Below are 12,561 nucleotides of genomic sequence, written 5' to 3'. Positions count from 1 at the left end.
CTTGCAAGAAAGTTGTATTAATTCACACTCTCACCAACAGTCATGAGTGAGTGCAGCTGGGAGAGGTGACTTAAAAATCTCATTTTTAAATAACAGCTTTGTGTGAAAGAGCTTACTCTTCCACACAAAGACCTGATTATAGCACCACCTTGTGATTCTCATCTGTTTGCTTTTAAATCTTGAGGTGTAGGTGTATCAGCCAAATATTGATACAAATAATCTCTTTGGAATCAAAATTAGAGTTAAATGTTTGTTTAAATGCTTAAGTGGAATTATAATTTCACCCATCTCTGTTTTCCTTTAGAGACTGTAATAAAGTTCAAGAAAAAAGAGGTGCTGTCTATGAGCGAGTAACCACAATTAATCAAGAAATCCAAAAAATTAAATTTGGAATTCAACAACTAAAAGATGCTGCTGAAAGGGAGAAACTGAAGTCTCAGGTGAGGATATGTTTGTTATAGCCATGCTTTCCGGGAAACAAACTCACTCAGAAGGACGATGCAGATAGTGGAGTGCAGTTTATTACACCGGTGGGCCCAAGGCAGAGTCTCCTCTTAGCCAAGGGCCCTGACCAGCATTTGTGAAAATCTTTTATACTGCTGTGTCCAAACCCACCAGCCCAAATCCCTTGAGGCTTACAAAGGAAGGGTAAATACAATCACAATAACTCCATCATTCACGTGTTCTGTGTTCAAACAGTTAATAATCAATAAGCCTGTGGTTACATTCCGATAGATAGATACTGTCCGGAGGCAGGGGTGATTAGTGTCTGTTTTCTCTTAGGCAATGAGTAACCTGGATGTGATCTTCAAGATTCCCTTGCCTAGAAGGGGTCTTATCCTTCCATTGTCATTCCCACAGGCGCTAAGTACAGAGTTCAGAGTCCATTGGAGAGGCGGCCTAGCACGATTGGACAGGCCTGAGATGGAGTCCAGGCCCTATGAATTCCTTCTTCATGTTCATAAGAAATAATTTCAGATAATCTCGTGGGTTTAAAATGTAAATTATGTCACCCTCATTTTGAAGATTTTGTCAGTTCTTCAGAGTAAAAATTGGCCCCTCAGGTCTGTTGCTTTTATTTCCATTTGTGGTATCTTTCCCATTACCCTGGGATAGTTTGCATGTATGTCTCCTCACACCTTTTCCTTATTCACCTTTTTTCCCTGTCAGCACCTAGAATCGTGCTTTGCAGTAATAGTAGGTGCTCCATAAAGTTTCTGAATTTTTTTGATAAATTAACTTAGATGGTGATTTAAAGTAAAGTCTTTCAAAAAAATTTTTGTATCTTTTTTCTGATAAAAGAATCTCAAAAGTGTTTCTTATGATCAGTTTAGATGTATTTGAATTGTTACCTGAAACAAAGTAGCTTAGGTCTGTTCCTGTATTTTGAGATTTTTTTATGATAATTTTATCATAATTACCAAGTTGCTTTGCCTGTTTCAAGTATTTTTATTTTATTGTTTCATAAACAGTCTCAAGTTTAATGTGGACAGGCATCTTCTACATTTTTATCTTCCAAAATATCAGTATAGCCAAACATGTTACCTGCTTCTCTTTTGACTGCCAAAGACCCAAAGAAGTAGTCTATTCCTACTCTGTTTATTGCATTATCATTTTCTCTTTAACCTTTAAAGTTTGTCCAGTAGCCTCAAGGTGGTCCCAAACTGCTCTACCAGGAGTCACTAAAAATAGCCCTTTATCATGTAAAATCCCTTGGCCTCTTTTTTTTCATTTTGCTTCATCTTGCCTACATTGATATCCTAAAACCTCTGAAACCTGAAAGATATTTAAACATGCTGTCATTCCCTTTCACCATTCACATTTAATTTGCAAGGATTCTTAATACTAAAAAAAAAGAATCACAGTAGACAATCCCCTCACCTGTTCTCAGGAATTTTTATCCTCCAGAACATTAGATTATTAGCACATGTAAGTGTATATATACAGCTGAGAATTACCTCGAGGCTGCTTTAAAAGGAAGGAAGGAAAGAAACGAAAGAAAGAAAAAGAAAATAGTTGGGTTTCCTCTTCCATGGTCTGCCCAGTACACTGTCCTGATTTTTTTCTTTCTTTTTACATTCCAATTACTTTTCTTTTACATTCCAACTACTTTCCTTCAATTGGATATTTGCCAAGCCTTTGGCCCTCAGTTTATCTCTGGAATGGGGATTAGAAAAACCTTATTTAATCCTACTTCTTAACCAAATCATATGAGCAGATTTATTATCACCTCGTCAGATATAATTAATGAACCAGTTACTAATGTAAGTACCTTTTGTCTGTGGTCATAAAAGGTGCCTGTGCCTGCTTTAAATTCCTTTTAGTTTTGTGCGTATGTGTTTCACCAATAACATTTTAAGTTTCTTAACAATAGTGATCAAATATTTTACCTTAGTATGTCATGCCAAACCATGCCTAGAAACCATGCCTTATATTGTAGTATGCTTTCCATAAATATTTGTAGCATGCTGTTTCTTAAAACTAGCAGTGTATTAGAATTCAATAAAGAATTCAAAAGAATTAAAGATGAGCAACCCCTCATCCAAATATATTGAATTAGAACCATCAGCAGTGGGGCCTATGAACCTAAATTTTTTAGCATAACTCTTGAGAACCACTCATGTATTCTGCTTCATTGTTTTGGTATTACAAAGCTCATTGCCAGGCAGGCTGTTCTACTAGGACAGCTTTAGTCATTAAAATGTTACTTCTTGTTTTGAGTTTTAAAATTTTCATTTCTGTACTCTAGTGGGCCAAGATCATCTCTCTGGAACAAATCTGTACCCTCTTCTACTTAATAAAATTGTACTTAAGATGTTTGAGGATAAAGATCATGGTTCTTTCAGCCTGCTCATCAGGTTAATTAGTGCTAGTTTTCCAGCCATTCTTTATATCATTTAATTTTCATTCTGTTTACTGTCCTCTACTCTGTTTCCTGCTTTTTTTATTCTGCTTAATATGTAGAGTTCAGTACTAAACGTAGTCTTCCAAGTAAGGGTATCACCAATCCCAGAGCACAATGCTTTTGTTAAATGAAGCATAATATCAAGTTGGATTTTTAGCAGCAACAAAACACTCGATGCAGTTAGTTGTTCAACTTGGTAAGTTGTTCTAACTATACCTTTACCCAGAAGACATTGTCATATCCATTTGTTCCAAAATAGCTTGGGAGAGTCTCTAAGTCCTGTGATGACATTGAGACACATTTTGTCAAAAAACCCCTTTAGCTTACTTTATAATCATCTTTCATGAAAAGGAAAGAAGGATGTGTTAAAATTGCCAAATTTTTCTTTTCGTAATTTTGTTGGATCCTAATGATCCTTCTTTTTTATTATTCTTCTTTTTCTTTAAATAATTCTTTTCCATAGATATTTCATCACTTCTAGCTTCAATTGTCATCTTTATTAGAAAGCTTTCAAAAATCTATTTTTCCTATTCTGTCCACGTCAACTCCTTATTTTAGCTGCCTGATGGATATTTTCAGTGGATAAGCTTATCATTACAAAATAACATTTATGAAATTTAACATCTTTCAGTGTCTTTCCTCTTCCTCACCTTCACTTTCTCCTTCTCCCTCTGCCTCTGTCTCCTTCCCCTTCCCTTTTCCTCTCTTTTTCATTTAGTTTCCTCATATTCTTCAGTGGCATCATCATTTTCAAAATATCACAAAGAGTTGCAGTTTTGGATTTTCTTTAGATAATCCTGATATCCAGTCAGTCACCAAGTTAACGTCATGACTTGTAAAAACTCACTGATAACTATTCATAATAACTGTTTTCTAATCATATTTCTATCACATACTTTTCTAATATTCTTGAATTGCAGCAAAAACTTGCTAAATTTGTTCCTTAAGATTCTCCTACATCAAATCTGCCCTGAATCCTAAGTATGGCCAAATTTATGCTGTTAAAATATCACTCTTATTGCTACACTTTCTTGTTTAAAACCCAAATTCCCTGTTTTCCTGTAGTTATTCCTGCATTTAGTCAACCATTCAGCAAATGCTCTATATACCTACAAGATTGTTGTTGTGGTTCATTCGCTAAATTGTGTCTGACTCTTTGCAACCCCATGGACTATAGCTCACCAGGCTCCTCTGTCCATGAAATTCTCCAGACAAGAATACTGGAGTGGGTAGTCATTCCCTTCTCCAGGAAATCTTCCTGACCCAGGGATCAAACCCAGGTCTCCTGCATTGCAGGTGGATTCTTTAACATCTGAGCCACCAGGGAAGCCCCATATCTCCCAGAGTTTGCTCAAATTCATGTCCATTGATCTGGAGATGCTATCTAACCATCTTATCTTCTGCCACTGGCTTCTCCTTTTGCCTTGAATCTTTCCCAGGATCAGGGTTCTTTCCAGTGAGTCATCTCTTTGCATCACGTGGCCAAAGTGTTAGAGCTGCAGCTTCAGTCATTCCAATGAATTTTCAGGGTTGATTTTCTTTAGAATTGACTGGTTTGATCTCCTTGCAGTCCAGTGGACTTTCAAGAGTCTTCTCCATCACCACAATTTGAATGCATCAGTTCTTCAGTACTTAGCCTTCCTTATGGTCCACCTCTCACATCTGTACCTGACTACTGGAAAAAACCATAGCTTTGACTAGGCAGATCTTTGTCAGCCAAGTGACGTCTCTGCGTTTTAATATGCTGTCTAGTTTGTCATAGCTTTCTTCCAAGGAGCAAGTGTCTTAATTTCATGGCTACATTCACCATTTGCAGTGATTTTGAAGCCCAAGAAAATAAAATTTGTTGCTGCTTCCACGTTTTCCCCTTCTATTTGCCATAAAGTGATGGGACCGGATGCTATGATCTTAGTTTTTTTGATGTTGATTTTCAAGTCAGCTTTTTTATTTTCCTTCCTTGTCAAGAGGCTTTTTAGTTCCTCTTCACTTTCTGCCATTAGAGTGGTATCGTCTGCAAGTCTGAGGTTGTTGATATTTCTCCCGGTAGTCTTTATTCCAGCTTGTGATTCATTCAGCTCAGCATTTTGCATGATTTTATCTGCATATAAGCTAAATAAGCAGGATGACAATATACCGCCTTAACTTGAGTAATTTTGAACCAGTCAGTTGTTTCATGTCTGCTTATTGTTGCTTCTTGACCCACATAAAGGTTTCTCAGGAGGCAGGTAAGGAGATCTGGTATTCCCATTTCTAAGAATTATCAACAGTTTGTTGTGATCCACAAAGTCAAGTGAAGCTGAAGTAGGTGTTTTTTCTGAAAAACTGTTACTTTCTCCCTGATCCAACAGATGTCACAATTTGATCTCTGATGCTCTGCCTTTTCTAAACCTAGCTTGTACATCTGAAAGTTCTCTGTTCACACACTGCAGACTCCTTGCTTGAAGGATTTTGAGCATAACCTTGCCAGCATGTGAATTAAACTTAGTTGTACAATAGTTTGGACATTCTTCGGCATTGCCCTTCTTTGGAATTGTAATGAAAACGGACCTTTTTCAGTCTTGTTACCACTGCCGAGTTTTCCAAATTTGCTGACATACTGAGTACAGCACTTTAACAACGTCATCTTTTAGGATTTTTAAATTGCTCACCTGGAATTTTGTCATCGCTACTAGCTTTGTTCATAGGAATGCTTCCTAAGGCCCAGTTGACTTCACACTCTAGGATGTCCAGCTCTAGGTGAGTGACCGCGCCATTGTGGTTACCTGGGTCATTATGACGTTTCTTGTGTTGTCCTTCTGTTTTCTGTGTATTCTTGCCAACTGTTCTTAATCTCTTCTGCTTCTGTTGGGTCCTACCATTTTTATCCTTTATTGTGCTCATCCTTCTATGAAACGTTCCTGAAGAGCTCCCTAGTCTTTTCCATTCTATCATTTTCCTGTATTTCTTTGCATTGCTTATTTAAGAAGGCCTTCTTAACTCTTCTTGCTATTCTCTGGAACTCTATTCAGTAGGGTATATTTTTCCCTTTCTCCCTTGCCTTTCTCTTCTCCTCAGCTGTTTTTAGAGCTTCATCAGACAACCAGTTTTCCTTCTTGCATTTCTTTTTCTTTGGGTTGGCTTTGGTCATTGCCTCCTGTACACTGTTATGAACTTCTGCCCATAGTTCTTCAGATACTCTGTCTACCAGATTTAATCCCTTGAATCTTTTCATCACCTCCACTGTATCATAAGGGATTTGATTTAGGTCATACCTGAATGAATGGCCTAGTGGTTTTACCTACTTTTCTTCAATTTAAGCCTGAATTTTGCAGTAATGAGCCATAGTCAGCTCCGGGTTTTTTTTTGTTGTTGTTTGTTTGTTTGTTTTACTGACTGTATAGAGCTTCTCCATCTTTGGCTGCAAATAACATAATCAATCTGATTTTGGTATTGACCATCTGGTGATGTCTATGTGTAGCATCATCTCTTGTGCTGTTGGAAGAGGGTATTTGCTATGAGCAGTTTCTTCTTTTGGTAAAACTCTGTTAGCCTTTGCCCTGCTTCATTTTGTACTCAAAGCCAAACTTGCCTGTTATTCTGGATATCTCTTGACTTCCTACTTCCAATCTAATCCCCTTTGTTGAAAAGGATGTCTTTTTTAGTTCTAGAAAGTGTTGTAGGTCTTCATAGAACCAGTCAGCTTCAGGTTTTTCTGCGTTAGTGGTTGGGCGTGGACTTGGATTACTGTGACATTGAACGGTTTGCCTTGGGAACAAACCAGGATCCTTCTGTCATTTTTGAGATTGTACTCAAGTACTCCATTTTGGACTCTCTCGTTAACTGTGAAGGCCGCTACCCCATTTCACTAAGGAATTCTTGCCCAAGTATTAGATATAATGATCATCTGGATTAAATTTGCCTATTCCTGTCCATTTTTAGTTCACTGATTCCTAAGATGTTGATGTTCACTCTTGCCATCTCCTACTTGACCGCATCCAATTTACTTTGATTCATGAACCTGACATTCCAGGTTCCTTTGCAGTATTCTTTATAGAGTGGTATCATCTGCATGTCTGAGATTGTTGACATTTCTGCCAGCAGTATTATTTTTTATTGAAGGATAATTGCTTTGCAGAATTCTGCTGTTTTCTGTCAGACCTCACCACAGGGACACATGGACCCTCCCTTTTGAAGCCCCTCCCGCCTCCCTCCCCCTCCGCCCCTCTAGGTTGATACAGAGCCCCTGTTTCAGTTTCCTGAGCCACACAGCAGATTCCCGTTGGCTGTCTGTTTTACACGTGGCAATGTAAGCTTCCGTGTTCCTCTTTCCGTACACCTCACCCTCTGCTCTGGCAGTCTTTATTCCGGCTTATGATTCACCCAGCTCAGCATTTCACCTGATGTGATCTGCGTATAAGTTAAATAAGCAGGATGACAGTATACAGCCTCGGACTTTGCCTTCACCACCTGACGTATCCACAAGGGAGCATCGTTTCTGCTTTGGCCCAGCTGCCTGCTCTTCCTGGTGCGATGCGTGGTTGTTCTCCGCTCCTGCTCAGTAGCATGCTGGACGCCTTGTGACCGGGGGCTCGTCTTCTGGCATATAGTGTCTTTCCCTTTTCACACTGCGCCTGGTGCTCTCCAGGCACGAGCGCTGCAGTGGACTGCGGTCTCCTTCCCACCGAGCTGTGTGTCCGCAGAGCTCCTCACTGTGACCCGGCCGTCTCGGCGGGTCTTGCACAGCATGGCTCATGGCTCCTGTGAGTCACTTCAGCCTCTCTGCTGTGACAGAGCTGTGAGCTGTGAGAGGGATCTCCTAGGCAGTAGCCTTTATAGTTGATTCAGAGAGTAAGTGTGAGCAAAGAAGCCAAGATCCTTGCCTCCTAGGATTATTCAAGTTTTGTGTCTAAGCTAATCGTTTTCATTGTTTAAGGTTTAATGAAAAATATATTCTCCCTATAACTTTCCGTGGCTCCTTTCAGATACTGTTGATTTCTCTCCTCAAATACTATAGCATTATTAGTCTATTCTGATCTGTTCTGTTCATAGCTACTAGCAACATGTGGCTATTTACACTTACAGTTAAATTAATTAAAATGAAATAAAATCTAAAATTTAGTTCCTGGTTTATACTAGCTATATTTCAAGTGCTGAGTATCCAAACTAGTCTGGATTGTATGTTTCATAGGGTAGGAAAGCATAACTGCATGTCCCACTGTACTGTTATACTACGTACAGCGCTATGGTAGAAGGCAGTCAATAGTATGTTGGTCGATGAGTTAATACATTCTTGATGGATAAATGGCTATATTGGTCATAGAACTCCATGGATATTATATAATCCTGATATCTCTGATTTGGAAAGTGAGATAATTACCTAGACCAATGCTGTCCAATAGAACCTACTGCTGGGGATGTCCTGGACTACTGAGGATGTGGCCATTAGGTACATGTAGCTACAGTGCATTTGAAGTGTGGCTCGTGCAGCTGAGGAGCATGCAGCTGTTTAAATGTGAACTTAAATAATCACATGTTCCTAGTGGTTGTCTGTTAGACACTGTGGAACTAGAGTTTGAGATTAAAAATATTTAACTCCAGGCAAGCCATTACAGTGAGACTTACTTATTATGCAAGCTAATATAAAATTCCACTTGGATACAGAGTTTAATTGGAAACTGAAATACATAGCTTTTGTGAGGGCTCTGATCTATTGCTGTTAACAAACATCCTGTGAGGATTGGCTTAGAACTTCTGATGTCCGTTCGCTTCTGTCGACGTGCCAGTGGAATTGGGCTTTAATATTTTATTCATTCATTGTGGCTCTACCTGCCAGATTTGGTTCCTCCTTGAGAATATAGTTGTCCCTGAGTGAGAAAATTGTTCCCCTGAATGTGTCTAAATGGTTGGTTCAGATATTTACAGATTATGCATCTTTATTTAGCTACACTTTGTTTTAATAGTTTCTCCTGAGTAATGTCTTTCTACCAAATTTTTCAGCTTTCTATTAATATGAATAAATACATATTCCTATATAGAATCATGAAATTAAATTGATCTGTAGCTGCTGATTGTGCCAATTTTTAAAAATGGTGTTTACATAAGCGAGCAACTAATTCACCTTATTTTTCCTATAAGCTTTAAGAAATAAAGGTGTCAAAATTTTTTATTTATTTCCCTAATGATGTATATTCCATCATAGTTGTAGTAATTTTATGTCTGATTGGATGTTGGGAATCTTAAGTGCACTCTTCTATTTTTGTATTATGATTTAATAATGATCCATGTTTAGATCTTAGGACAGTGTTTAGCCTTCACCATCTCTTCATATTCTCACTTAATCTAGAGCAATAGTTCTCAAACTTGCATAGGTGGCAGTCTCTGGAAATAGTGTTGTTCTTTTTTGAAACATTTTGAATTCATACTATGTTTAATTATGATCTATATAATTTGCTCAAAATCAGTATCTACACTAGAATTTAAACTAAGATAAGTACTAGCTATACTATGGGTTTAAGAAAAGTTTAATGGGAGCAGCAGTTAAAATTGAGAATATTTATAACCATTATACCCATTTATTGCTTTTTCCTTCCATTGGAAAAGCCCTGCTGTTTTATTTCAGTGGTGGAACACCTTTTATAATCTTTCAGAATACTACTTTTTCTTGTATCAAGATTTGAGAATTGTTTTGTGTAGGAAAAATCAATAATAAATGGATCAAAATTGCACTTGATAAGCATGAGATAAAAGATAATGCATGCAGACTAATTGGTTTATTATTTTATTCAGTCTATAAAAAGTGTTTTGTAGTTTTTTCTTAATTCTTAACATATCCGTATAGGTTTATATGAAAACTCATTATTGCTTATAGTAAGACTGCCTGATCAGTTTATTAAAACAAAGCTATTGGTATATTTTTCAGTCCTGTAGTTTACTTATTAAACCTGTTCACATGTAATTTAAATGATGATCAGAGTCAAATGCAGAAGTTATAGCTGTTTACAGAAATCTAGGTATCTGCCTGGTAAACGTGAAAAGCTCCGAAGTAAAAACTTTTCTTTGGTTATTAAAAATATGTCCTTAATGTCTTAGAATTCAAGCCATTGTTAATGTCTCTGCTTTGTTCTTTCTAGGTAGCTGACTTTTGATGCATCTGTGTGGCTTAATAAGAGTAGACACACATGTGTCTGTATGTGTATGTGCATAAGATAATGTAGGCTTTAAAATATGAATAAATATGAATAGGACTGTTGGAATTCTTATATCTCACTTTTAGTTTTGGTCATTTCATGGAATAATCCTTATTGTATTTCATTTTCTACTTAGGAAATATTTCTCAGCTTGAAAGCTGCTTTGGAGAAATACCACGAAGGCATTGAAAAGGCAACAGAGGACTGTCATGCTAAAATAGATGAGAAAACAGCTGAACTGAAGAAGAAAATGTTCAGAACTCAACCTGATTAACAGAATTACTCATCTTTTTATAAATAGCTTGTCAATTTTTAATTTTATATTCTGAAAGGGAATAGTTAAGTTGAAGTTAATGAAAGTATCAAAAGTACCAAATAATGTTGGCTCAGTCATCTTTTATATACTCTCATAGATTATTATTTTGTAAGATAATACATTTATTGTAGATGTCCATGAACTTAAAATTGTGCAGGTATTCATGTCTCTGCTCCTTGTTGTAAGTAGTCATTGAAATAAAACAATTGCATTTGAATTTTTCTTTTCTGTTATTTTCATGGCTTTTGTTGCTTTGCCTGTCAACATACAGAGGTATAGTATTATTGAGCCCTGACTTTGCACTAAGCATTGTGGGATCTCATTTGATCTTCACTCAGGCAGCTCTAGGTAGACATTTTTATAACTACTTGATGGGTGAAGTAACTGTGAAGGTCCTGAAAGAGTAAATAGTTGAGCCAAAATTTGAACTGTGCTTTGTATAATACTGAGGTCTGGAATGTTTTTACTATACCATACTTCTAGTGTAATTATTTGAAAGAGGAAGTATGAGTGTAGTGGTCTTATGCTATGACATTTTTATGAGGAAAATAAAATGTGCAAACTGCTTAGAACAGTGCCATGGTAGACAATACATATTAATTAATGGTGTTTAGAGTTCCAGTTATTTTTCTCTTTGACAGAAATATAAAATACTACAGTAAGTAGAGAGTAGGCTTTCAGTAAGAGGAAAAGCCCTAGGAGGAGTGGAAAGGGCTAGGTGTCCAGGGGAGGAATAGTAGGGGCACAAAGTTGAGCTATTGCCCTGTCCCTTTCTTGCTTTTTAAAAAAATAAGTTCGGCCCATAGAAAGGTCTGTTGATGAGGCTGGGTAACAGCTGTAAACATGACCATGTCTCTCATTTTATATTTAAAAATTTTTTAACTCACCAAGACCTGTCTCCACCTTTAGCTCTTGTTCTTTTTTTTTTTTTTTCCCCACAGCCAAATTTCTAGAAAACCTAATTTATACATGCCTCTATTTATTTCCTTGCCCATAAGGGTATTGTTATTTCTATCCATACTGGTTCACTGAACTTTCTAAAATCATTTTACTAGTTCTCAAAATCCCCTGGACCGTTTTAATCTTTATCTTCCTTACATTCTACCTGCACAATACTTCTCCCCTGTGTCTCAGTAACACTGCTCTCTTGGCTCTCTTGCCTGTCTGCTCCTTTTAGGTGTTTTCCCATGAGGGTCTCATCCTCTGTTCTTCCCTAGACTGTGTGTGTTCTCTAGGCGTCTGCCCTTGACCATCCTTCTCTTCTCAACCTCTACCCCTCCTTGAAAATTTTCATCTACACCCACCACTTCAATCATGAACTAAACATCCATGCAACTTTTACTGCATTATGTACATTGTTAACATTTGTCATATTTTTCCTGAATTTCAGAGTTGGATGTTCAATAGCCAATACAGTATACCCTGACAACACAGCTGGGAACTGCAGAGGTCGGTCTCCTTTTATGTGGATTTGTTTCAGTAGAACTTTTGAATAAATGATCCACAGTTGGTTGAATCCATGGATGCAGAACTGTGGATACAGAGGACCACTATGGCCCTTGAACATCAGCAGACACAATCTGAGACCACGAGTCCTGGGATACTGCAGATACCAGTCCCCTGCGGATACTGAGAGGTGACTATAGATATTTTTAACCTTGTGGCATTCTGGTGAAGCCTAACGGGCCTTTTCAGAGTAATATAATGTTTTTCGTGCGTAAAATACAGGATTGCAGGTGGAACCAATTAAACTCTAATATGATTATCAAAATACTCAAAGTATTTTATGGAAAAGGAACTTAGCCAACTTTCTCTCATGCCACTACTCACTCCTTTATATCCATTTAGTTAGCAAGAACTATGGATGGATGTACCCAAGTCTCCACCTCTCATATCTTTGCCCATGTTGCACTTTGTATCATCTTCATTTCTTAGCTGATGTACTTGCACTAATCTTTTTTACTAGGTTTACAATCTCTAATCCACCTCTTCAAAGGTATTAGGTTATTCTAAACTGTCTAATTAGATTATGTCAATTATTTTTACAAAACCTTTTAGATTTTCAAATTGTTCTTGGGTGTCATAGTAAACTCAGTATTTTAAGTTTGCAAAGGAAATAGAGTAATTGTTGCTATCTGTTGGACACCAGTGCAAACTGCTAGCTCAAGGTAGTT

The 12,561-nt window shown here is 37.4% G+C and overlaps 1 protein-coding gene across 3 annotated transcripts in view; it reads left to right on the top strand.

The window, feature by feature from the left end:
• Positions 1–10,604, top strand: part of NUF2 (NUF2 component of NDC80 kinetochore complex) — a 38,631-nt gene extending 28,027 nt beyond the window's left edge. For all 3 annotated transcript variants that reach the window (XM_061120222.1, XM_061120223.1, XM_061120221.1), the window contains exons 13-14: positions 305–440; positions 10,208–10,604. In XM_061120222.1, coding sequence (XP_060976205.1) covers positions 305–440; positions 10,208–10,345 — 274 coding nt within the window. In that variant the 3' untranslated portion in view covers positions 10,346–10,604. The remainder of the gene's footprint in view (positions 1–304; positions 441–10,207) is intronic.
• Positions 10,605–12,561: the final 1,957 nt, after the last annotated feature.

This window comes from Dama dama, chromosome 20 (assembly GCF_033118175.1).
Source record: "Dama dama isolate Ldn47 chromosome 20, ASM3311817v1, whole genome shotgun sequence".
In the NCBI taxonomy this organism is placed as follows: domain Eukaryota; kingdom Metazoa; phylum Chordata; class Mammalia; order Artiodactyla; family Cervidae; genus Dama; species Dama dama.
The sequence above is the reverse complement of the archived record's forward strand: the minus strand, read 5'-3'. Positions and strand labels throughout refer to the sequence as shown.